Source organism: Hylobates moloch, unplaced genomic scaffold (assembly GCF_009828535.3).
Source record: "Hylobates moloch isolate HMO894 unplaced genomic scaffold, HMol_V3 SCAFFOLD_5, whole genome shotgun sequence".
In the NCBI taxonomy this organism is placed as follows: Eukaryota; Metazoa; Chordata; class Mammalia; order Primates; family Hylobatidae; genus Hylobates; species Hylobates moloch.
In genome coordinates, this window is record NW_026652280.1 from 21907165 (window position 1) to 21932033 (window position 24869).

The 24869-nt window shown below is 41.7% G+C and overlaps 1 protein-coding gene and 1 long non-coding RNA gene across 5 annotated transcripts in view; one reads left to right on the forward strand and one right to left on the reverse strand.

Annotated features, from left to right (window-relative positions):
* ATP8B1 (ATPase phospholipid transporting 8B1) overlaps positions 1–24869 on the forward strand; it is a 138293-nt gene that overhangs the window by 109415 nt on the left and 4009 nt on the right. For all 4 annotated transcript variants that reach the window (XM_032152195.2, XM_058438300.1, XM_032152196.2 and 1 more), the window contains 10 exons: positions 1299–1411; positions 3382–3546; positions 4323–4434; positions 6025–6100; positions 10565–10697; positions 11713–12001; positions 17828–18051; positions 19169–19252; positions 20492–20737; positions 21049–21187. In XM_032152195.2, coding sequence (XP_032008086.1) covers positions 1299–1411; positions 3382–3546; positions 4323–4434; positions 6025–6100; positions 10565–10697; positions 11713–12001; positions 17828–18051; positions 19169–19252; positions 20492–20737; positions 21049–21187 — 1581 coding nt within the window. The remainder of the gene's footprint in view (positions 1–1298; positions 1412–3381; positions 3547–4322; positions 4435–6024; positions 6101–10564; positions 10698–11712; positions 12002–17827; positions 18052–19168; positions 19253–20491; positions 20738–21048; positions 21188–24869) is intronic.
* The window catches only part of LOC131383435 (uncharacterized), a 35920-nt gene that overhangs the window by 1896 nt on the left and 9155 nt on the right, over positions 1–24869 (reverse strand). The window lies entirely within an intron of this gene.

The following is a 24869-nucleotide window of genomic DNA, read 5'->3' on the forward strand; positions in this document are numbered from 1 at the left end:
TTTTTTTTTTTTTTTGAGACAGAGTTTCACTCTTGTTGCCCAGGCTGGAGTGCAATGGTGTGATCTCGGCTCACCGCAACCTCCACCTCCCTAGTTCCAGCAATTCTCCTGCCTCAGCCTTCTGAGTAGCTGGGATTACAGGCATGTGCCACCATGCCCAGATAATTTTGTATTTTTTAGTAGAAACAAGGTTTTTCCATGTTGGTCAGGCTGGTCTCCAACTGCCGACCTCAGGTGATTGGCCCACCTTGGCCTCCCAGAGTGCTGGGATTACAGGCGTGAGCCACCCTGCCTAGCCAGAAGGTATATATTATTAGTTTGTCTCATTAATGGAGATGTTAACTTTGATCCTTTGGTTAAGGTGGTATCTACAAGCCTTCTCCACTATGATTGAATTCTTAACCAATGAAAATATATAGATGTAACTGTCTATTACACCCTCCTTAGGCACACTTATTGAATGCTGTGTCCCTCACACAGATCTAGACTGATTATCACGCTTGCCCTACCTTGATTTAAAATCTAGTTAGCAGCGAGGGATGTATTACAATTACTGCATTAATCAAAAAAACAAAAAAAAATGGTCACAAGGAGTGGTGTTGTGGTCGGAGTATTAAAGGCAGTAAGTGTTGTGAGTTCATAGGTGAGAAACTTCCTGTTGGTTGGATGGAGAAAAAGTCTATCAAAGAAAGTAACTAGAACATGGCGTAGCACATGGTAGGGAGTCAGTAAATATTTGTTGGAAGAATAACTAAGGTTCTAAAAACAGAGCTGACTGTAAAGGAATCTTTTTATATTTATTTCACTATTACATTCAATGTAGATAATGACTTACCAGTTTTGTTGAAGGCAACACTTTTCTAGAGGAACTGACGGTTTTAAGCTAATAGTGAATTATGAGATAGTAACACTTCAAATTAACTTTATAAATGTAGTTTTCTATTAAAAAATCAAACTTAGCTGGGTGCGGTAGCTCACATCTGTAATCCCAGCATTTTGGGAGGCTGAGGCAGGAAGATTGCTTGAGCCCAGGAGTTCAAGACCAGCCTGGGTAACATAGTGAGACCTCCATGTCTATAAAAATAAAAATTAGCCAGGCATGGTGGCATGCACCTGTAGTCCCAGCTACTCGGGAGGCTGAGATGGGAGGATTGCTTGAGCCTGGGGGGTCAAGGCTACAGTGAGCCGATATTGAACTGTTGCACTCCAGCCTGGACGACAGAGCAAGACCCTGTCACAAAAAATATATATATAAAAAATCAAACTTTGTTGTGTTTATTTCCTTCTTTTACTACCAGTAAGAACCCCAGAAGGCAATATCAAGCTTTACTGTAAAGGTGCCGACACTGTTATTTATGAACGGCTACATCGAATGAATCCTACTAAGCAAGAAACACAGGATGCCCTGGATGTAAGTTTCACTTTTATTCTTTCTGCAAGGGATTCTGATCTTATTCTCTGATGCTGTCTGTTAAGTTTGCGTGAAAGCTGACCCTCCCTTTGCTTTGGAATAGTTGGGGTGGAAAGAGCAGTAAAGTTGGAATACAGCCACCCGGGTCTCAGTTCTGCCCCTGCCACTGACTTCCTGGGATATCACCGTGGTGCCCTCTCCCAGCATGTGGGTTTTCGAGGTCTATAGAACTGAGGCAGGGGAATGGCTTAGCTCTCTTCCAGTGGCCTTGAGCAAGCTACATAACCATACTAGGTTGTAGTCTTATTATGTGTGTGGCCCCCAAGAACTCCACTAACTTCAAGTTGTAGCGTGAAGAAAGGAAAGCATTCATATGTGACAGGATGACAGAGCTGACTATAGGTCACATCTTGTCTAGCCAAGATGGCAGAAGTGGTTCAACTGATTGAGTATTTGGTGTCTGACGCCTGTTATCCCAGCACTTCGGGAGGCTAAGGCGGGTGTATCACCTGAGGTCAGGAGTTCAAGACCAGCCTGGCCAACGTGGTGAAACCCCGTCTCCACTAAAAATACAAAAAAATTAGCTGGGCGTAGTGGTGGGCACCTGTAATCCCAGCTACTTGGGAGGCTGAGGCAGGAGAATCGCTTGAACCCAGGAGGCAGAGGGTACAGTCAGCCGAGATCGTACCATTGCACTCCAGCCTGGGCAACAAGAGCAAAACTTGGTCAAAAAAAAAAAAAAAAAAAAAAAGATGTGACTATAAAGTAATGAGATGTTTACTGGTTCATGTTGAAACTGTTTAAAATGTTTAAATCAGGCTGGGCACAGTAGCTCACACCTGTAATCCCAGCACTTTGGGAGGGTAAGGCGGCAGATCACGAGGTTAACAGATCGAGACCATCCTGGCCAACATGGTGAAACCCCATCTCTACTAAAAATACAAAGATTAGCCAGGTGCAGTGGCATCTGCCTGTAGTCCCAGCTACTCAGGAGGCTGAGGCAGGAGAATGGCGTGAACCCAGGAGGCAGATGTTGCAGTGAGCCGAGATCGCACCACTGCACACAAGCGTGGGTGATAGAGCGAGACTGCATCTCAAAAAAAAAAAAAAGAAAATGTTTAAATCATTCACCATTGGAAAATTGCCAGATTTTCCATTAAAAGGTTTGACCTCAGCTTTAACAATGGCTTGTGTATTTTAGAATTGGTTTGAGGGAATAATGTTTGATGGAGAGTTCATAGGTGATTGGACTTGTATCACAGTTTGTTGGAACAAGTTATACAGTTGTCAGGTTCGTGCTTACGTCATTACACCCCAAGGCAGCTCCCTTGGTCTGACATTTTCCTAGTCATGAAGAGAAAATTAGAAAATGAGAAAGGTAATAGAAGATTTAGAAGAAAGGTAAACATTTCCTTTTGGAAACTGGAAGTGCAGCCCTGGACCCTATAGAAGTTTAGAAAAGCAAAGTCTATTATAAAGTGATGTTTAGGCCAGGTGCAGTGGCTCATGCCTGTAATCCCAGCACGCTGGGAGGCTGAGTTGGGCAGATCACATGAGCTCATGAGTTCAAGACCAGCGTGATGAAACCCCATCTCTACAAGAAAAGTACAAAAATTAGCCAGGCGTGGTGGTGCACACCTGTAGTCCCAGCTACTTGGGAGGCTGAGGTGAGAGGATGGCTTCAGCCTGGAAGGCAGAGGTTGCAGTGAGCCAGGATTGCATCACTGCATCCCAGCCTGGATGATAAAGCCAGACCTTGTCTCAAAAAAAAAAAACAAAAACAAAAACAAAAAAAAAGTGACATTTAATCCCTTCTCTAAAATTTATTTGTACAGAATCCGTCATGTTAATGATCTCTTTTTAAATTCTGTTAGTATATTACTTCAAAGTAAAATTTCAGACTTGATCCTGAATTACATAAATTAACTATTCTTTGCATTGGTGGATTTATTTTTTTAAATAAAACACAGATCTTTGCAAATGAAACTCTTAGAACCCTATGCCTTTGCTACAAGGAAATTGAAGAAAAAGAATTTATAGAATGGAATAAAAAGTTTATGGCTGCCAGTATGGCCTCCACCAACCGGGACGAAGCTCTGGATAAAGTATATGAGGAGATTGAAAAAGACTTAATTGTGAGTTTCAGCCTTAATAACTTTTTCTTTGATATTCTAAGCAGAATTGACAGTTTTATTAAGTTTTATTAAATATTTGATGTCATGCTTAAGAGATAATTGTAACTTCAGCATTTGACACTGGCACAATGGAAGAAGGTTATTTCTTTTGTTCACCAAAATAGGAGCAGAACAGAAGTTGCCATTATGAGAAACCAAAAGACAAAATACATTAGGAGAAGTTCTAATTCAATTCCATAATTTGTATATCACTTATTAAATTTATTATAATTTTTAAACAATAACAAACCTGCATCTAATACTTATTACATTGGGAGAATTACTGAAACAATTCATATTCTGCAAAATCTTGAAATAAGAAAAATATATTGTTTCTAAAAGTTTTCCAAATTTAATACATAGTTTTTGTAGAGTTTAGATCAGTGGCAGATATTCAACAAATAGCTAGTATTGCAACTGGTTTATGGTTTATGTCAGTGTAAAGCCACAAATACACAAGGAAAGTGTATTTTTAACGTCCTTGATTTTGTACTTGCATTTTTGTCTTGGTGAATTAAATAGTTCATCCTTTAGGGGAAAAGTTTTTAGCTGTGTTGGTTTGCAGTAATTGTGAAACATGGCAGCTTTCCCTGTCAATACTGGCCATTGGCCCCAGGAGAGCAGCAACCAGGATGTATAATTAGCCCTTCTTTTTACAGGTTGGCAACCTGTAATTACAGAAAACTTTTGGTTTGTTTGCTAATTCCTTTTTTTTTTTTTTTAAATATACATTCTAGCTCCTGGGAGCTACAGCTATTGAAGACAAGCTACAGGATGGAGTTCCAGAAACCATTTCAAAACTTGCAAAAGCTGACATTAAGATCTGGGTGCTTACTGGAGACAAAAAGGGTAATTCATTGTGCAGGGAAGCATATCTGTTAATTCACAAATATTTATAGCTGCTGTTTCCTTTGCCCAAGATGACCTCCTCAGACTTTTCATCCTGTACAAACACTATTTCTTTGGATGGAAGATGCTTTTTCTGAGAAACTCTCCCCTGTTTTTCCAGCACATCTGTCTGCATCCTTTCCTGATCCCCCTCAGTAGCAGTTTCTTCCTTATAATTTAGCTCCTGGCCATGTCTTGCTGATTATAATTGGTCTTATCTCTCCAGCCAGATGTGGGCTCCCATCCTGAAAGGGCCATCCCTCTTGTCCCTCTGTCCTTCCAGTGCTTTGACATTTGGTGGGCACAGAGTAGAACAATACAAAGTACTGAACAATAACTTTGATTTTCTTGCCAATTTTATTGCTTGGCAATAAAATTGTATACCTAAGGAAAGAACGATTTTAATTTTGTAACTTTAGAACTCAACAAGCACTTGTTTGGTATTGATACTTTATTTTTTATTTTATTTTATTTATTTATTTATTTATTTATTTTGAGATGGAGTCTCGCTGTGTCCCCCAGGTTGGAGTGCAGTGGCGCGATCTCAGCTCACTGCAAGCTCCGCCTCCTGGGTTCACACCATTCTCCTGTCTCAGCCTCCCGAGTAGCTGGGACTACAGGCGCCCGCCACCACGCCCGGCTAATTTTTTGTATTTTTAGTAGAAACGGGGTTTCACCGTGTTAGCCAAGATGGTCACGATCTGATCCGCCCGTCTCGGCCTCCCAAAGTGCTAGGATTACAGGCATGAGCCACCGTGCCTGGCCTTGATACTTTATTTTGCAAGCCTTCCACAAGAAATCAAATAATGTCTCTTGCTCTGAAATCGTCAATGGGTTACACACTCTGCAAAGTTACGGGAAGCACAGCCCTTGCCTTAAATAAATGCCAAATTGGGTGGTAATTTAAAAGGGAAAAAAATCTTCGCGTAAGGGTTGGTGGAAATTATTATGCTTCCCTCTGCCCCCCTCCCCCTGCCAATAACAGAGTAATTGAACCATGAACTAAGAGTGTTTAGTAATTTAATGAACATTGGTTTATTAAATAACCAGTTTATATGTTTGATAATATAGCACGTTTTATTATTGAAAACATTTCAAATTAGACTTTGACTTTCACTTGTTTTATTATAGAGAAAAGGATTTTTTTTCTGCATGTGATTCCTACAGATTGCTATAGAAAAATAGTGTATTTGTGTGAATCTGGTTATGTTCATGAACTAAAAATATCATTACTAGGTAAAATCAGTTATTCAGTTTAACAGTAAGAATGAGCCTGGCAAAGATGACGAAACCCCATCTCTAGAAAAAACACACAAGTATTTTGTATTGGTGGCTTGGCAGCAAGTTGCGTAGTCCCAGCTACTTGCGGGCTGGGGGCAGTGCTGAGATGGGAAGATCACTTGAACCCTGGAGGTTGAGGCTGCAGTGAGCAGAGATCGTGCCACTGCACTCCAGCCTAGGCAATGGGAGTGAGATGCTGTCTCAAAAAACAAAATAAAATAAAATAAAAACAGCAGGAATGACATTTGACTTAATTTTATTCTATTGTAGAAACTGCTGAAAATATAGGATTTGCTTGTGAACTTCTGACTGAAGACACCACCATCTGCTATGGGGAGGATATTAAGTGAGTAAGAGCCTGCAGTATGAAATTACGTAATAGCTCATCTTTCCAAATGCAAGACTGTCTGTAGAAGATAGCAGATATGAAGAAACTGGGGCTACAATGTGTCACTTGGGGCAGTTTCCTCATGTTTAAATGAAGCAAGACAACAACAGGTAGTTCCAAGTAATCAAGGTTCAGCCTAAATTTGAGCAGATTTTACTTTTAGGGAAACTTGGGGCCCTTCAGAGGCCATTTTTCTCCATTCATTCTCTGCTCAGGCCGGGCGCAGTGGCTCATACCTGCAATCCCAGCCCTTTGGGAGGCCGAGGCGGGTGGATCACCTGAGGTCAGGAGTTCTAGACCAGCCTGGCCAACATAGTAAAACCCTGTCTCTACTAAAACTACAAAAATTAGCTGGGTATGGGGCCCGATGCCTGTAATCTGAGCTACTCAGGAGGCTGAGGCAGGAGAATCACTTGAACCCAGGAGGCAGAGGTTGCAGTGAGCCAAGATCACACCACTGTACTCCAGCCTAGGTGACAAGAGTGAAACTCTGTCTCATTAAAAAAAAAAAAAAACTCGGTTCACCTACTAAAAAACCTGTAAAAGGCCTGTAATATCACTAGCAAATTAATATGAATTATAGTCCTGTCTTGCTTTTTCTAGGAACTTTTACTTTTGAAAGGGAAATAGAAGAAAGGAAAAAAAAAACAAAACTTTTGCCCGGAAGGAAATGTGTGGGTGGGTTACATCATGTAGGTCCTCTGTAATCTAGTCTAGGTGGGGCAGGCCTGATAATTCAAATGTTAGCATATGCTGAAACGTTTGTTAGCTTTGAATCAGAGTTGCAGCAGACCTGGAAATGTATGATGAAAAAGCCCTGTCTTGTTCTGAAGCTATAAATATGCTGCACACAGTTACTATGATGTGTTACTGACAGCCTGACAGTTCCTCAAGCTTTTTCCCTACAAAGCCTCTCTCAGGCCAGCATGAGGTCAGATTAAACTGTTAACATACACATTTGCTAGGTGTGATAAAGTGGTGAGGGAATCGATGGTCAATATTAGTCTTATTGCTAATGATGGTGATAAAGCATTTTCTAGTTGTTCTAGTATATTAGGTATTCCATTAAATTAGACAAAATCAGTAGCCTTATGATCTAAATCAGTTCCATTTAGAACTGATTTAGTTTATGTGCCCGAACAGAGGCACAGAAACCATGCCCCTTTGTGTTTTTAGGTTTTAAAAAAGTAGCAACAGGCTGGGCGCGGTGGCTCATGCCTGTAATCCCAGCACATTGGGAGGCCGGGGCAGGTGGATCACGAGGTCAGGAGTTTGAGACCAGCCTGACCGATATGATGAAACTCCATCTCTACTAAAAATACAAAAATTAGCCAGGCATGGTGGCATGTGCCTGTAATCCCAGCTACTCGGGAGACTGAGGCAGGAGAATTGCTTGAACCTGGGAGGTGGAGGTTGCAGTGAGCTGAGATCATGCCACTACACTGCTGCCTGGGTGACAGAGCAAGACTCCGTCTCAAAAAAAAAAAAAAAAAAAAGCAATAGACAAATAAATGCTTAATGCTTAATGAGTTTACTTTAGTAGTTTTGGGCTTCAAGTAATCTGATTAATTATTATATGGCTTTGTTTACTTTTTGTAGATGGGGCTGTAAAAACATTTCTGGTCTCTCTTTTGAAAGTGTTAAAAATTGGTCCCTAAGCTAAATTAAAAGATAAAATGTATGCAAGTAGCAAATGTTTTGACCATGCCCTTAGCCAAATTTACCTTTATAGAGAGATGAATCATCTTCCCAGGTGGCTCTTAAATTGATGATTCCTATAAAATGATTTGAATAGGTATCTTCATTTTTTTTCTCTTATGGCCTTTCAATGATTTGTCTTAGTCACTCACTTTTAACTTGAAAATGAGAATTAAATCGATGTGGAAAAGGCATACTAGATACTTAATCCTCTAGTGCAGTGATTCTCCATGGGGAGTGAGTTTGCCTTCCAGGGACCCTTTGGCACTGTCCAGAGACACTTGCTTGTTTCAACTGCAGAGAAGTGCTCCTGGTTTCTAGTGGGTAGAGGCCAGGGATGCTGCTACACATCCTCCAATGCAAGGGATGGCCACGTAAAATAAAGGATTATTAGGCCCGAGACATCAAGAGTGCCAAGGCTGAGAAGCCTTCTTTGGAAGGAGAAGAACAATGGCTTTTTGTGTATAATAGTAAGAGTCCTGAGCCAGAAGTTACAAGATAACTGAGTCCTCATTCTAGTTTTCCTATCAACTTGCAGCAGGCAAATCACATCTTCCTCTGGCTTGATTTCCTTATTTGTAACACGAAGAGATTGGACAAGATATTTAAGGTCCCTTCCACTCCAAAATTTCATGACTCATTTTTCTGTCACATTAAAGTGTTATATATGGCCTTGTCACATATATCATTTTAACACAAACATTTAATTTGTTGATATGAAGCACTGAGAATTTCTCAAACACAGATACGATTTTGTTTATATGAAAATAAGTTTATTCCTAACAAACAATAGCCAGTATTCTAATTCAGATCAAGATTGCCTTTTTTTTTTTTTTTTTCTTAGAAAGACTCTCTGTCACCCAGGCTGGAGTGCAGTGGTGCAATCTTGGTTCATTGCAACCTCTGCCTCCTGAGTTCAGGTGATCCTCATGCCTCAGCCTCCCAAGTAGCTGGGATTACAGGCACCGTCACCACGCCTGGGTAATTTTTGTATTTTTAGTAGAGACAGAGTTTCACTATGTTGGCCAGTCTGGCTTCGAACTCCTGACCTCAAACGATCTGCCCACCTCAGCCTCCCAAAGTGCTGGAATTACAAGCGTGAGACACCATGCCTGGCCTAAGATTGCCTTTCTTCTGTTGCTGTGTATACATTTTCAACTGTATCTTCCTTTGGCTGTCTTTGAAAAATGATGAATTACCAAGAACATGGTACCCCCATGGTGGACGAATTGAGACTTATTAAAATTACATGTCACTCAGTTAAAAAAAAAAAATGGGCTGGCCGGGCGCGGTGGCTCATGCCTGTAATCCCAGCACTGTAGGGGGCTGAGGCAGGCAGATCATGAGGTCAAGAGATTGAGACCATCCTGGCCAACCTGGTGAAAACCTGTCTCTACTAAAAATACAAAAATTAGCTGGGTGTGGTGGTGCCCGCCTGTAGTCCCAGCTACTTGGGAGGCTGAGGTTGAAGAATTGCTTGAACCCAGAAGGCAGATGTTGCAGTAAGCTGAGATCATGCCACTGCACTCCAGCCTGGTGACAGAGCGAGACTCTGTCTCAAAAAAAAAAAAAAAAAAAAAAAGGGCAAAGCACTTTGAGTAGACATTTTTCCAAAGAAGACATGCAAATGGCTGATAAATATGTGAAAGGATGCCCATCATCACTAATCATTAGGGGAAGAGAAATCAAAACCAAAGCAAGATAATACCTCACACCCTTTAGGATGGCTACTATCAAAAACAAAACACAATAGAAAATAACAAGCGTTGTTGAAGGAACCTTTGTGCGTTGTTGATGAAATATATAAAATGGTGCAGCCATTATGCAAAACAGTATGGTGATGCTTCAAAAAATTTCAAAAAGGATTACCATATGATTCAACAATCCCACTTCTGGGTATATCCACATAATAATTGAAAGCAGGATCTCAAAGAGATAAATGCACACCCATGTTCATAGCAACACTGTTCACAGTAGCCAAGAGATGGACGCAACCCAGGTGCCCATCAGTGTGTGAATGGATAAACAGAATGTGGTGCCTCCACATAATGGAATATATTCAACTTTAAAAAGGAAGGAAATTATGACATATGTTACATAGATGAACCTTGAAGACATTATGCTAAGTGAAATAAACCAGTCACAGAAAGACAAATACTGTTTTATTTCACATATATGAGGTATCTAGAGTGCTCAAATTCATTCAAACAGAAAGTAAACTGGAAGTTACCAGGGACTGGAGGGCGAGTGAGATGAAGTGTTATTGTTTAATAGGTATAGAGTTTCAGTTTTGCAAGATGAAAAAGTTCTAGAGATTGGTTGGATAACAATGTGACTACAGTTAACACTAGTAAGCTGTACACTTGAAAATGGTCAAATCCTGGGATATGGCAAAACCCTATTGCTACAAAAAAATACAAAAATTAGTCAGGCGTCATAGCGTGTGCCTATAGTCCCAGCAACTCAGGAGGCTGAGGCAGGAGAATCACTTAAGCCTGGCAGGTCAAGGCTTCAGTGACCCATGATCATGCCACTGCTCTCCAGCCTGGGTGACAGAGTGAGACCCTCTCTCAAAAAAATTATAATTAAAATAAAATAAACAAAAATAGGTAAGGTGGTAAACTTTATTGTTTTGTCACAATTTTTCTTAAGTCAAGGTTATCTCAGAGTCAAGGGCCTATTTATGGTCTTATACTTTAAACACTGAAATTTGGTTTCCCCTAGTTCTCTTCTTCATGCAAGGATGGAAAACCAGAGGAATAGAGGTGGCGTCTCTGCAAAGTTTGCACCTCCTGTGCAGGAATCTTTTTTTCCACCCGGTGGAAACCGTGCCTTAATCATCACTGGTTCTTGGTTGGTACGTATCATTAGTGTATCTGTGCCTTTAACTCAAAAGAAAGAAGTTCATTTGGAGCCACTTTTAGATGCTTTCACATGTTAACTGCCAACCTAAAAGTCTCTTACCCTATACATGAAAGTGTGGTTTTTCCAAGTTTGAGACTTAATAGTATATGATATATGAAAGGATGTATACCAAAGAGGTAAAAGTGGTTATCTTGGTTTATTAATTAATGTTTTTTTTTCATTTTCTTCTTTATAGATTGTTGGAGTTTCTAAATTTTTGTTGCATGTATATTTTATAAGCTGGATGTGGTGGCACGCACCTGTAGTCGCAGCTACTCTGGAGGTTGAAGCAGGAGGGTGGTTTGAGCTTAGGTGTTCAAGGCTGCAGCATGCAATGATCACACTTGTGAATGAATAGCCACTGCACTTCAACCCAGGCTACACAGCAAGACCCCATCTCCATTAAAAAATATATATATATAGCCGAGCATGGTGGCTCACGCCTGTACTCCCAGCACTTTGGGAGGCCAAGGCAGGCAGATCATGCGGTCAGGAGATGGAGACCATCCTGGCCAATATGGTGAAACCCCGTCTCTACTAAAATACAAAAAAAAAAATTAGCCTGGCATGGTGGCACACACCTGTAGTCCCGGCTACTCGGGAGGCTGAGGCAGGGAAATCGCTTGAACCTGGGAAGCAGAGGTTACAGTGAGCCGAGATCGCGCCACTGCATTCCAGCCTGGCGACAGAGTGAGACTCCGTCACAAAAAAAAAAAAAAAAAAAAAATATATATATATATATATAGATATATAGATATATAGATATATGTATATGTGTTTGTGTGTATGTGTGTGTGTATACACACATACACATATATACATATTTTGGTTATAAAATCAAATTTATTTGTCAAATATAATCAGTGACATAATCCAAAAATTATTCTTCACATAATTTAAATCTTGGGAATGGTATTCCTGGGATAAAACTAAAATGAATGTAACCTTTTCCCTCTCTGATTTCACAGAATGAAATTCTTCTCGAGAAAAAGACCAAGAGAAGTAAGATTCTGAAGCTGAAGTTCCCAAGAACAGAAGAAGAAAGACGGATGCGGACCCAGAGTAAAAGGAGGCTAGAAGCTAAGAAAGAGCAGCGGCAGAAAAACTTTGTGGACCTGGCCTGCGAGTGCAGCGCAGTCATCTGCTGCCGCGTCACCCCCAAGCAGAAGGCCATGGTGGTGGACCTGGTGAAGAGGTACAAGAAAGCCATCACGCTGGCCATCGGAGACGGGGCCAATGACGTGAACATGATCAAAAGTGAGTCATGCACCGATGGCCAGTGGGGCCCAACGTGCTAGAGAGGAGAAATGGCTGGAATGTGTAGGGGGTGGATTTTTTTTTTTTTTTTTTTTAGATTTTACAGCTTAGGTTTTCGTAGAGCAGATGTTTCATAAAGTCACTTAACCATGACAACGCCTGTGACCCTACCCCCAGAAAGCCCACAGCCCATCAGGAGGAAAGAGTATCGCTGACACGGCTCCTGAAGGATGCGAAGAGGAAGATAAGGTCTATGGGGGGGGAATTTATCCTTATATTTTATTCTTTTATATAGATGTCATGTATTTTTTTCCCTCTTACTGGTTCTCTTCCCATATTTTGGTTTATTAAAAGCCCTGATATTGTCTGGGCACAGTGGCTTATGCCTATAATCCCAGCACTTTGGGAAGTCGAGGCAGGTGGATCACAAGGTCAGGAGTTCAAGACCAGCCTAACCAAAATGGTGAAGCCCCATCTCTACTAAAAATACAAAAATTAGCCAGGTGTGGTGGTGCACACCTGTAATCCCAGCTACTCGGGAGGCTGAGGCAGGAGAATCACTTGAACCCAGGAGGCGGAGGTTACAGTGAGCTGAGATTGTGCCACTGCACTCCAGCCTGGGCAACAAAACGAGACTCCATCTCAAAAAAACAAAACAAAACAAAAAACCCTGATATTTAATAAGTTTTGTAAGACATAAATTATTGAACTCTGGCTGGTGCTTGCTTTGACAATATCATTCTCCTTCATCTAAGCATTTCTTTCTGGGACTTTCTTCCTACCTTTGGTAGATCTGTGGGAACTTCATCATTGGGTCACGTGGTGTGAGTTTAGAGTAACATGTTTAGCACTGAAGAAAAGCTTCCACGTGCTCTCAGCCTCCTGACCTCCCTAGAAGGCTGCCTTTTGCTGGATGCTAGAATTTAAGTCCACACAATTAAAATATTGAGTCCTGCCCTGCAGAAATACAGTTGTGCTGGTATTAAAGCCTGCAGAAGCACACCCACAGCCCTCATCTCTATGTCTGAATTCTGTTCCTTTTTCCTCCCTCTGTCACTATAAGGGAGTATCTTATAATAAAAATACTCAAACTAATGACCTGGATATTCGTCCTCATCCTATTGCCAAAATCCAGTGTCACCTTGGGCTTATGCTCAGGTTTCAGTTTTCTCATCGGAAAAGAAAATAATCCCCAATGTCACCTCCAGCTCTGTCATATTATTATCACTGAGCTGAAGTATTACCTGACTGTACATAGGTAATTGCATGTTCCTCTGGTGCTGGGTCGCTTAAATGCATTATATATAACTGGACTTTTCAGTCTATTTTGTGACTCATGAGTCTGTCTCTTTCTTTTCTTAGTCTCTTCCTCCTCCTCCTTGATGTATACTAAGAATATTCCAACTTTATCTTCCTCAACAGGAGTCAGCTGTATGACGTATGTCATCTTCCCTTCTTTATCAGTGCGTATGTCTGTTGTCACTAGCAGTTTAATTCATCCACATTGGTTTTTTTTTGTTTTTTTTTTTTCATGTGCTTGTCCTACCACATGAATGGCATTGCTTGCTCGGAATTAGATCTATCTCTTTCCTCCGTAGCCAGCTAGCTCTAGTTTATTTTCCATTATGTACCTTTAACGTAACTAGCTGTGCCAAAAGGACAAGTCAAACATGATTTTTATTCAGTTATAAAGTAGCCTTCTAGATAATGGGAGAGGATAGATTTGCTTTGGGGATTTATCAACTGATTACGTGACTTAGACTTGAAACATTTTGTTCCTCTGAGTTCACCAATACATAATGAGAGGGATTGCACAAAGTCAACATAGATAATCTTGTTTTTTAAGTTGTCTTAAAATTTTTATTAAAAACTGTTATATGCCAGGTGCATTTAAAAAAAAAAACAAAAAAAAAACAAGGTCTCCCTCTGTGGCCCAGGCTGGAGTGCAGTGGCACGACCTTGGCTCTCTGCAACCTCCACCTCCTGGCCTCAAGCAATCCTCCCACCTCAGCCTCCCAAGTAGCTGGGACTACGGGCATGAGCCACCATGCCCAGCTAATTTTTGTATTTTTTGTAGAGTTGGGAATTTGCCATGTTGCTCAGGCTGGTCTTCAACTCCTGGGCTCAATGAATCTGCCCGCCTCAGCCTCCCAAATTGCTGGGATTACAGGCATGAGCCACCTCACCTGGCCCCAGGTACTTTTATATATAAGTTATAGTATACTTATATATAGTACTTTTATATATAAGTATAGCGCATCTGTTTCGGATAAAAATATAGGAAACTTTGGGGGTCTCCTTAGAAGTTATTCAAGTAGTATTAGTGCCTTTATGTACTTTGTAAAAGCTGTGATTTCTTCCAACCGCATCAAAAACAATATACAGAAAGTTTAGCCAAGTATGGGGCACACACAGGTAGTCCCAGCTACGTGGGAGGCTGAGATGGGAGGATTACTTGAGCCTGGGAGGTTGAGACTACAGTGAGCCATGTTTGTGCCACTGCACTCCACCCTGGGTGACAGAGCAAGACCCTTTCTCCAACAACAACAAAAAAGAACACACACACACACACACACACACACACAAAGAAATTGTTGGTCATAAAGTAGTCGAGTGAAATTCAAGTGTCAAAAAATAATCTGAGCATTTGCTAACATTCATGTTTAGCAGTGTAGTCTGGAAGAAGTGAAGGAATCATGACCCACCATGTTTTTGCCCCTAGCAAGAATCCAAGGACTATCATAGGCTGCCTTATCCCTCTATCCTACCTGAAGATATCTCATACCAGCTGGGTGGATGTTGTCTCTTCTTGGTCTTAGACCCTGAGAATGTATGTGAAGCGGGAGAGAGATAAAGGCAAGGTGGGGCATGGTGGCTCATGCCTGTAATCCCAGCACTTTGGGAGGCCAAGGCAGGCAGATCACCTGAGGTCGGGAGTTCGAGACTAGCCTAGCCAACATGATGAAACCCCGTCTCCACTAAAAATACAAAAATTAGCCAGGCATGGTGGCAGCGGGCACCTGTAATCCCAGCTACTCGGGAGCCTGAGGCAAGAGAGTCACTGGAACGCGGGAGGCAGAGGTTGCATTAAGCCAAGATCGCACCACTGCACTCCAGCCTGGGCGACAGAGCAAGACTCCATCTCAAAAAAAAAAAAAAAAAAGAAGGCAAGAGGGATTATTGCTGTAGCAAGGAAATATTCCTTTTGTTAAGCAATGATAAAGGAATGTCTACCAGTGAGGCACCTAACACCGCACTTGAGATTTCAGGAAACTCTAAGTGCCTGTACTTAAATTTTACAAAAAAACACAATGTTACCTTATAGTATATCTGTTCAGTGCTTTTGGTTGCCCTGGGAACTATGACAGTGTTCATTTCACATTTGTCCTTGGTCTGCTCAGTGGGAAGGTTGAGGACTGGATACCAGGGCCTGGGGCAGGGCTTCCTCTTCCTCAGCCACATAAGCCAAGAGAATCTCAGCATTTTCCTCAGTGGCTTGTTCAGGAAAGAAACAGCCATGGTTTGGCAGGAAAGAGCGGTTTGGCAACCATGCTGGTCATAGGAAATATTTGTGTGTTTTCAAAGAGATCATAAATATTATATGAGATGCAATTTTTTCTGTTTTTTTAGAACTGCAAAGTGTTACTAAAAATGTAGGTTTGGATACATCACTACAGTTATGTTTTGAATTTGCCAGACCTTGTGTTCTATAACTAGGGCAGAATATTTGAAGCTTCTTTTTAGTTGGAAACACCGCGGCATTGCAGCCACTTTTCAGGGTCTGAGCAATGATAGGTTGTCTGTTCCAACATATCTTTTCTAAATGATCTTGTCTATCTTCACATTCATTACTTTTAATACCCAGACAAAACTAATCATTCTCTAATTTGAAAGTGTTATTTATGACTATTGGAAGCATAAATAAAATTGTGACTTTAATTTTATACACTCTGGAAACCTTCTCCCTGTAAAGAAAAAAAAAATGTCTTAAGGTCCTAGAGGGCCATGAAAAAGACTTTGAAAGCTTAATAGTTTCTTGGTTAAAACTCTTTTGATTACAAGTATTGGAGAACAACCAAAGCTAGCTTAAGAAAAAAGTAAATTTGGGGGGTGGGAGATGAGGGGAGGGAACCTAGAGGATGGGTCAATAGGTGCAGCAAATCACCATGGCACACGTATACCCATGTAACAGACCTGCACGTTCTGCACAGGTATAGTGGAACTTAAAAGAAAAAAGTAAATTTATTTTAAAAGATACAAAGACACCTCCTGTTGTCTAAGAAGAAGCCAGGCCTCAGGAAGATACTGGAACAAGGACATAGATTTGCACCAGGAACCCCATGTCTGTCTGTCTCTCTCCCCTTCTCTCTCCCTTTCCTCCTTCTTCCCCTTCTTCCTGTCTCTCCCCTCCCTCCCTTCTCCCCACCCTTCTCTCCCCACCATTCTCTCCCCTCATTTTCTCCCCCCGTTCTCTCCCCCCATTCTCTCCCTCCATTCTCCCCCTTCTCCCCACCCCTCTCTCTCCCCTACTTTATTTCTCTGCCCCTTAGAAATCTTCAGGAAGAAATATATCTATTTCGGCCAGGCACAGTGGTTCATGTGTGTAATCCTAGCACTTTGGGAGGCCAAGGCAGGTGGATCACCTGAGTTAAGGAGTTCAAGACCTGCCTGGACAACATGGTGAAACCCTGTCTCTACAAAAATTAGCTGGGTGTGATGGCACACATCTGTAATCCCAGCTACTTGGGAGGCTGAGGCATGAGTATTGCTTGAACCCAGGAGGCAGAGGTTGCAGTGAGCCAAGATTGCGCCATTGCACTGCAGCCTGGGTGACAGAGCGAGATTTCATCTCAAAAAAAAAAAAAAAAAAGAGAGAGAGAGAGAAATGTAACTATTTCTTACCTCAATAATTTAGACCTTAAAATTCTAGACATAAAATAACTGACTTCTAATTCCAGAATATCAAGAGAGAGACTGGCTCAGCTTGGGTTTTCTGTCAGTCAGGGTTTAGCACAGGAAACACCCCAGTTGGTATTTAAGCAAGAAAAGATTAATACAGGGGACTAGGTACTTTCAAAAGCTCTGGTTGGTCTACAGAAGCAGGGTCTAGGCTGGGTTACTTACCACTTACTGGTAAGTGGTAAGAGGTTCCTCTAAAGAGCTTCTAATTAAGAAGCCTTTATAGTTGCCTGTCAACATCCAGGTAGCTGGAAAGTAAATATGAGCTCTCCTGCAGAAACACCAAAAGAGGAAGGGATGCTGGGCTCTGATTCACTTCTGCTTCCAAGTCATAAGTGGATCTAAACAGTGGAACCTAATTCACAAAGAGCCTAGCTGCAAGGGAGTCTGGGAAATGTAGGGTTTTTATTTCCTTTCCCACCTCTCTAATTAGAACAAGGGTGGAATGAAGTTGGGGGAGCCGATTTGTAGTATCTACCACAAATTACATATCTGCCCATGACTGACACAGCTGTTGCCAAAGAGGCAAGGACACAGTGTACACATGGGTGCCTGGGGCTCACCCTGTGGAAGGAAGGGATGGCTGTGATCTGGGCAGATAATCCAAATGGAATTCACCACCCACATGAGATCCTCTCCCAAATATTTATGAAGGCCCTACTGTGTGCTCTGTTTAGCAACTTGTAACTCAGACTTTGAGTTGAGTTCAAGAGCTGGGGGTGACAGATGGTGAGCAAGAGCTTCTGTATTATTGTTCCATCAATGTCTGTCTTTGTTTTTTGTTTGCTATGGAACCATTTTTATCAACTGATGTTTTGCCTCACAATCAGCTTATGATCCACAGTGTTTTCTCCCTCTGCCCTATAGCTGCCCACATTGGCGTTGGAATAAGTGGACAAGAAGGAATGCAAGCTGTCATGTCGAGTGACTATTCCTTCGCTCAGTTCCGATATCTGCAGAGGCTACTGCTGGTGCATGGCCGATGGTCTTACATAAGGATGTGCAAGTTCCTACGATACTTCTTTTACAAAAACTTTGCCTTTACTTTGGTTCATTTCTGGTACTCCTTCTTCAATGGCTACTCTGCGCAGGTAATGTAATGTTGTTATTATTGTTATTTACTAAGTAGAGCTCTTAAATGAGTAAAAATCTAGTTCTGAAAAAACAATTTATTTCTTCTATATTTGTAGTTTTGGGGCTGTGTCTCCTTACAGTTGGGGCATAATTAAGAACGATCATGACTTCTCTAAATGTTTCTGGTGCTGTAAAAACATTTTACCTTAGAAAGGAGGGGATTTGGCCAGGCATGGTGGCTCACGCCTGTAAGCCCAGCACTTTGGGAGGCTGAGGCAGGTGGATCGCCTGAGGTCAGGAGTTCGAGATCAGTCTGGCCAACATGGTGAAACCTGGTCTCTACTAAAAACACAAAAATTAGCTGGGTGTGGTGGCACACGCCTGTAATCGTAGCTACTTGGGAGGCTGAGGCAGGAGAATCGCTTGAACCCGGGAGGCAGAGGTTGTGGTGAGCCGAGATTGCGCTATTGCACTCCAGCCTGGGCAAGACTTTGTCTCAAAAAAAAAAAAAAAAAAGGATTTGCTTGTATGTTTTTGTCTTTATCTTTGGTTACTTTTTCCATGTTACCTTGCCATTAAGAGTAGTGATAACAGGGCTGGGTGCAGTGGCTCACGCCTATAATCCCAACACTTTGGGAGGCCAAGGTGGGCGGGTCACATGAGGTCAAGAGTTGGAGACCAACCTGGCTGACATGGTGAAACCCCGTCTCAACAAAATACACAAAAATTAGCCAGACATGGTGGCGTGTGCCTGTAATCCCAGCTACTTGGGAGGCTGAGGCAGAAGAATCGCTTGAACCTGGGAGGCAGAAGGTACAGTGAGCCAAGATCACGCCACTGTACCCCAGCCTGGGCGACAGAGTGAGACTCTGTCTCAGAAGAAAAAAAAAAAAAGAATAGTGATAACAGGCCAGGCGCATAGACTTTTGCCTATAATCCCAACACTTTGGGAGGCTGAGATGGGGAAATCGCTTAAGGCCAGGAGTTCGAGGCCAGCCTAGGCAACATAGCAAGACCCCATCTCTATTAAAACAAACAAACAAAATGTTAAATAAAGGAAGCAGATGAGTATGTGCTAACTAGGCTGGCATGTATCTTTGTTGGTGACGTGGAGCCTCTGTCATCCCCTCACAGACTGCATACGAGGACTGGTTCATCACCCTCTACAACGTGCTGTACACCAGCCTGCCCGTGCTCCTCATGGGGCTGCTCGACCAGGTAGGAGCGTCACACGAGCAGGGACATTTCTGGACAGATGAGAACGCGTTAGAGAAGTCCCAAGCAGACGTTTCAATGCATTCTTCTGGTGTTCACTTCTTTCTGATCAAACCCTATTATAATTCTGTTGTCAGGCATCAAGGGTCACAGCTGTGCTTCTTGTTTTGTAATAAGGAAAGAGGATCTCTGTGTAGTCCCAGCTACTCGGGAGGCTGATGCAGGAGTATGACTTGAGCCCAGGTGTTCAAGTCTAGCCTGGGCAACAAAGTGAGACCCCATCTCTAAGACAAAAAAAAAAAAAAGAGAGAAAAGAGGATTTCTGTGACTGGGTTGAATTCATTGGCACACGTATTTGTTATGTTCCTTTTAGACAGTAAGAGCTTACTATGAAGATACCTGAAGGCAGGGCATGGTGGATCATGCCTGTAATCCCAGCACTTTAGGAGGCTGAGGCAGGCAAATTGCTTGAGGTCAGGAGTTTGAGACCTGCCCTGGCAACATAGGGAGACCCCATCTCTACAGAAAAATTTAAAAATTATAGGCATGGTAGTGCATACCTGTGAAGTCCCAGCTACTTGGGAGGATGAAGTGGGAGGATCGCTTGAGCCTGGAAGGTTGAAGTGCAGTGAGTCATGTTTGTGTCACTGCACTCCAGGCTGGGCAACAAAGTGAGACCCTGTCTCCAAAAAAAAAAAAAGAAAAGGAAAAAAAGGCACCCGAGAATCCAATATGTCTCTACAATAATTTACTCATTTTAAAGTCAGTTTAAATCCTTTCCAAAATTTATGTAGCTAGTGTATATTTTTATCTAATACCAATTCTTAAAAAGAAAACACTACTATAAAGACTAAAAAGTAATAATTTATAATTAACTCATCAACTTGTATGAGAGAACTTTTTCCCAAAGGATTTGCAACAATATATATTCACTCAGGAGGTAAAAATAGCCTCCCTACATATTTTTTGACATTACTAATTTGTTTTCTTTCCATAAGTAGCAAAGTAATAAACTTATACCTAGCCCTTCTCTGAATTAAATGTTAAGTAATGGTGGTCTAAGCAATGAGGTTGAGCTCTGCACACCACAAATATTGCAGGATTGATCGATTATCTTGTTCAGTTTTTGCCTTCCTAAAATTTAACAGCAGGCTGCAACTTTTTGTGAGATATTAATTATAACATATCTCTGACTGCTTTGACCTGATGAATAAAATACCATCATTTTGTTTTCTCCTTAAGGATGTGAGTGACAAACTAAGCCTCCGATTCCCTGGGTTATACATAGTGGGACAAAGAGACTTACTATTCAACTATAAGAGATTCTGTGTAAGCTTGTTGCATGGGGTCCTAACATCGATGATCCTCTTCTTCATACCTCTTGGAGCTTATCTGCAAACCGTAGGGCAGGACGGAGAGGCACCTTCCGACTACCAGTCTTTTGCTGTCACCATTGCCTCTGCTCTTGCAATAACAGTCAATTTCCAGGTACGTGGCTTGCATTGGCCGTATTCAGTGTCTATTGGTACCTACTTATATTTCTGTATATAGGGTGGCGTGCACATCCACCTGACTCCTACTGCACCTGTGCCCCTTACAAAATATAAATGCCATTTTCATCTCTTAAACCAAGCACATTTTCTATTTCTTGCCTGAGTCAAGGATGGTTTAGTTTCTGGTTCGGTATTCAAGCCACATCATGCCGAACTTGCTGAATTCTGTTTTCAGGATTGTTAGATCCTTTATTTCTTGCTAACTCCCCAAAATGAGTGCTCTGTTTTTCTCTGGTTTCCCAACAGATTGGCTTGGATACTTCTTATTGGACTTTTGTGAATGCTTTTTCAATTTTTGGAAGCATTGCACTTTATTTTGGCATCATGTTTGACTTTCATAGTGCTGGAATACATGTTCTCTTTCCATCTGCATTTCAATTTACAGGTTGGTATTTCCAAATTCCAAAAATAAATGTATAGACAAATGTCATTAGTTTAGATTTTGACATAAGTTCTGTTAAGTAATAAAATATACAAGGTGGAATGGCCAGGCGCAGTGGCTCACACCTGTAATCCCAGCACTTTGGGAGGCCGAGGCAAGTGGATTGCTTGAGCCCAGCAGTTCAAGACCAGCCTGGACAACATGGCTAAACCCCATCTCTACCAAAAATACAAAAAAATTAGCCAGGCATGGTGGTACATGCCTGTAGTTCTAGCTACTGGAGAGGCTGAAGTGGGAGGATTGCTTGACCTGGGACGTTGAGGCTACAGTGAGTCGTGATGGCACTGCTGTACTCTAGCCCAGGTGACAGAGCAGGACCCTGTCTCAAAAAAAAAAAAAAAAAAAAAAAAAAAGCACAACAAAACAAATATATACAAATTATTATTGCTAGTGAAAATTAATGTCCTGTCTGGAAATTAAATGGTGATGGTGGGTTGAAAGGGCATAACATGATGGGAGGAAGACAAATTAAAATAGCTTTACAATAGCACTGTACGTGTGTTGAATTAGATAACTTAAGACTTAAAAGGCTAGATAAAAGCCTATTCTTTCTTTCCCATGAAACCTAATACTGGGGCTAGATGTGGTAGCTCATGCCCGTAATCCCAGCACTTTGGAAGGCCAATGCAAGAGGATCTCTTGAGCCTAGGAGTTCAAGACAAGCCTAGGCAACATAGGGAGACCTCGTCTCTACAAAAAAAAAAAAGAAAAAATGGAAAAAAAATTAACTGGGCATGGTGGTACACGCTGGTGATCCCAGCTCCTCAGGAGGCTGAGGTGGGAAGGATTGCTTGAGCCTGGGAGATTGAGGCTGCAGAGAGCCATGATTATGCCACCACAGCCTGGGTGACAGAGTGAGACCCTTTCTTAAAAGAAAAACCCCCAAAACCTAGTATTGGTAGGTTTTTGGAAAAATGAGTATACAAGTATTGCTAGTAACACTGCAATATATTTTAATTTTTCCAAACATCTGAAAATGCATAAGGGATTATAAAACTTTTTACACATTTTGGCCAGGTATTTCTACTTGGGGAAAGTATCCTAAGATAATAAAACACACGAAGTTTTGGCAAAGTTAATTTGTACAGATGGCACCACCATAACATTTCTAACTGTAAAAAAGAGGAAGAAATGGAAATAACCCAAGACCTAAGAATATTATTAAATTAGCTAATCATACCATGAAATAACCAATATGATGAAATTCTAGAATTCAAAAGTGGTCAACATTATTAGAAATATGTGTGCAGGCCAGGCACAGTGGCTCACCCCTATAGTCCCAGCAGTTTGGGAGGCCGAGACAGGAGGATCACTTGAGCCTAGGTGTTCAAGACCAGCCTGGGCAACATAGCGAGACTCCGCCTCTTAAAAAAGTAATAATAAAGTAACAAAAAAGAGAGAAATAAGAAATATGTGTGCAGAACAATAAATAAATTGATAGAAAACAAAATAGTTATGTGACCAGTGATTACAACTGCATAAAATATATGACAAATTGACAAATGCTAGAATGAATTTGAACTGATATAAATATCATAAATATTATAAATATAGAATATTAATAAAAATAATTATGAACTAGAATTCATGAGCTTCTTATTTTGAATAGAGAGCTTGGACTCGCAATGAAAAACAATCCCCATAAACTAGTTTCCCTGGCCGGGCGTGGTGGCTTACCCCTGTAATCCCAGCACTTTGGGAGGCCGAGGCGGGCGGATCACAAGGTCAGGAGATTGAGACCATCCTGGCTAACACGGTGAAACCCCGTATCTACTAAAAAATAGAAAAAATTAGCCAGGTGTGGTGCGGGCACCTGTAGTCCCAGCTACTCGGGAGGCTGAGGCAGGAGAATGGTGTGAACCCGGGAGGCGGAGCTTGCAGTGGGCCGAGATCGCGCCACTGCACTCCAGCTTGGGCGACAGAGCAAGACTCCATCTCAAAAAAAAAAAACACTAGTTTCCCTGTAAAAGATTCAGATTTTTATGACCAGTTGTTGAGTTGTAAAAGTCCGTTGCTGTGGTAACCCTTTCCTTCTTGGGATTCAGCTCATTTTTTTTGTGATTGTGTTTTTCTGTACTAACTCTGTGTTTTAAAATATTAGTAACCCAGTTACTTAGCATATTTCCATAGGGAGTTTTTTAATCCCATACACACTTAGCAGGGTAAAAACCACATTTAAAAAAAATCAAGACCATTGTTTTCACAAACTGAGAGTATAAGTACACAAAACATGATGAGAAACATGGCTCTGGAAGATGGTCATTCGATTTTGAAAATTGGGTCGTGTCTATGATTATGTGATTATATTATTGAATTGAATTATGACTTCATCTGACATAAAAATTCAGAAAACAAATTGCAGTCAAAAAGCACAGCTCCAGTCAGGTAGAAGGAGGTTTTAATTCAGGCATTGCCATGGTTGGTTTTGTTAGCTTGGGCAAATTTTTTAACTTCTCCACAACACAATTTACTTATGTGACACAGGGATAATACCCATCTCTCAGAACTGATCAAATGACATGATCTGTATAAAACACCAGGTACTGGCAGTGCTAGCTTTTTTTTTTTTTTTTTTTTGAGACAGAGTCTCGCTCTGTCACCCAGGCTGGAGCGCAGTGGCGCAATCTTGGCTCACTACAACCTCCACCTACCGGGTTCAGGCAATTCTCTCACCTCAGCCTCCAGAGTAGCTGGGACTACAGGCACCTGCCATCATCCCCAGCTAATTTTTGTATTTTTGTAAAGACAGGGTTTCACCATGTTGGCCAGGCTGGTCTTGAACTCCTGACCTCAGGTGATCCATCCACTTCAGCCTCCCAAAGTGCTGGGATTATAGGCGCCCGGCCTGGCAGTGCTATAGCTTTTATTATTTGGAGTTTCTAACCAGAACTAAAATTGAAAAGTGCTTTTTTTTTTTTTTTTTTTTGAGATGGATTCTCTGTTTCCAAGGCTGGAATACAATGGCACGATCTTGGCTCACTGCAACCTCCGCCTCCCAGGTTCAAGTGATTCTCATGCCTCAGCCTCCCGAGTAGCTGGGATTACAGGCATGTACCACCACACCTGGCTAACTTTGTATTTTTAGTAGAGAAAGAGTTTCACCATGTTAGCCAGGCTGGTCTTGAACTCCCCACCTCAGGTGATCCGCCCACCTCAGCCTCCAAAAGTGCTGGGATTACAGGTGTGAGCCACCACACCCGGCTGAAAAGTGCTTTTTTAAATCCTTAAATTCAGAAGGCCAGGTGCTGTGGCTCATGCCTGTAATCCCAGCACTTTGGGAGGCCAATGTGGGTGGATCACTTGAGCTCAGGAGTTTGAGACCAGCTTGGGCAACATGGTGAAACCCCATCTCTACAAAAAATACAAAAATTAGCCAAGCGTGGTGGTGCACACCTGTAGTCCCAGCTATTCAGAAGGCTAAGGTAGGAGGACACTTGAGCCCAGGACGCTGAGGCTGCAGTGAGCCATGATCACGCCACTGCACTCCAACCTGGGTAACAGAGTGAGACCCTATCTCAAAAAGTCAGAAGTCTTGATCACCTAACTTTGCATTTTTGATCAATGCAATGTCAACAAATGTGCTTTTTTTCCTTATTTGCTCACTTATTTACATTTGCCTAGTTTC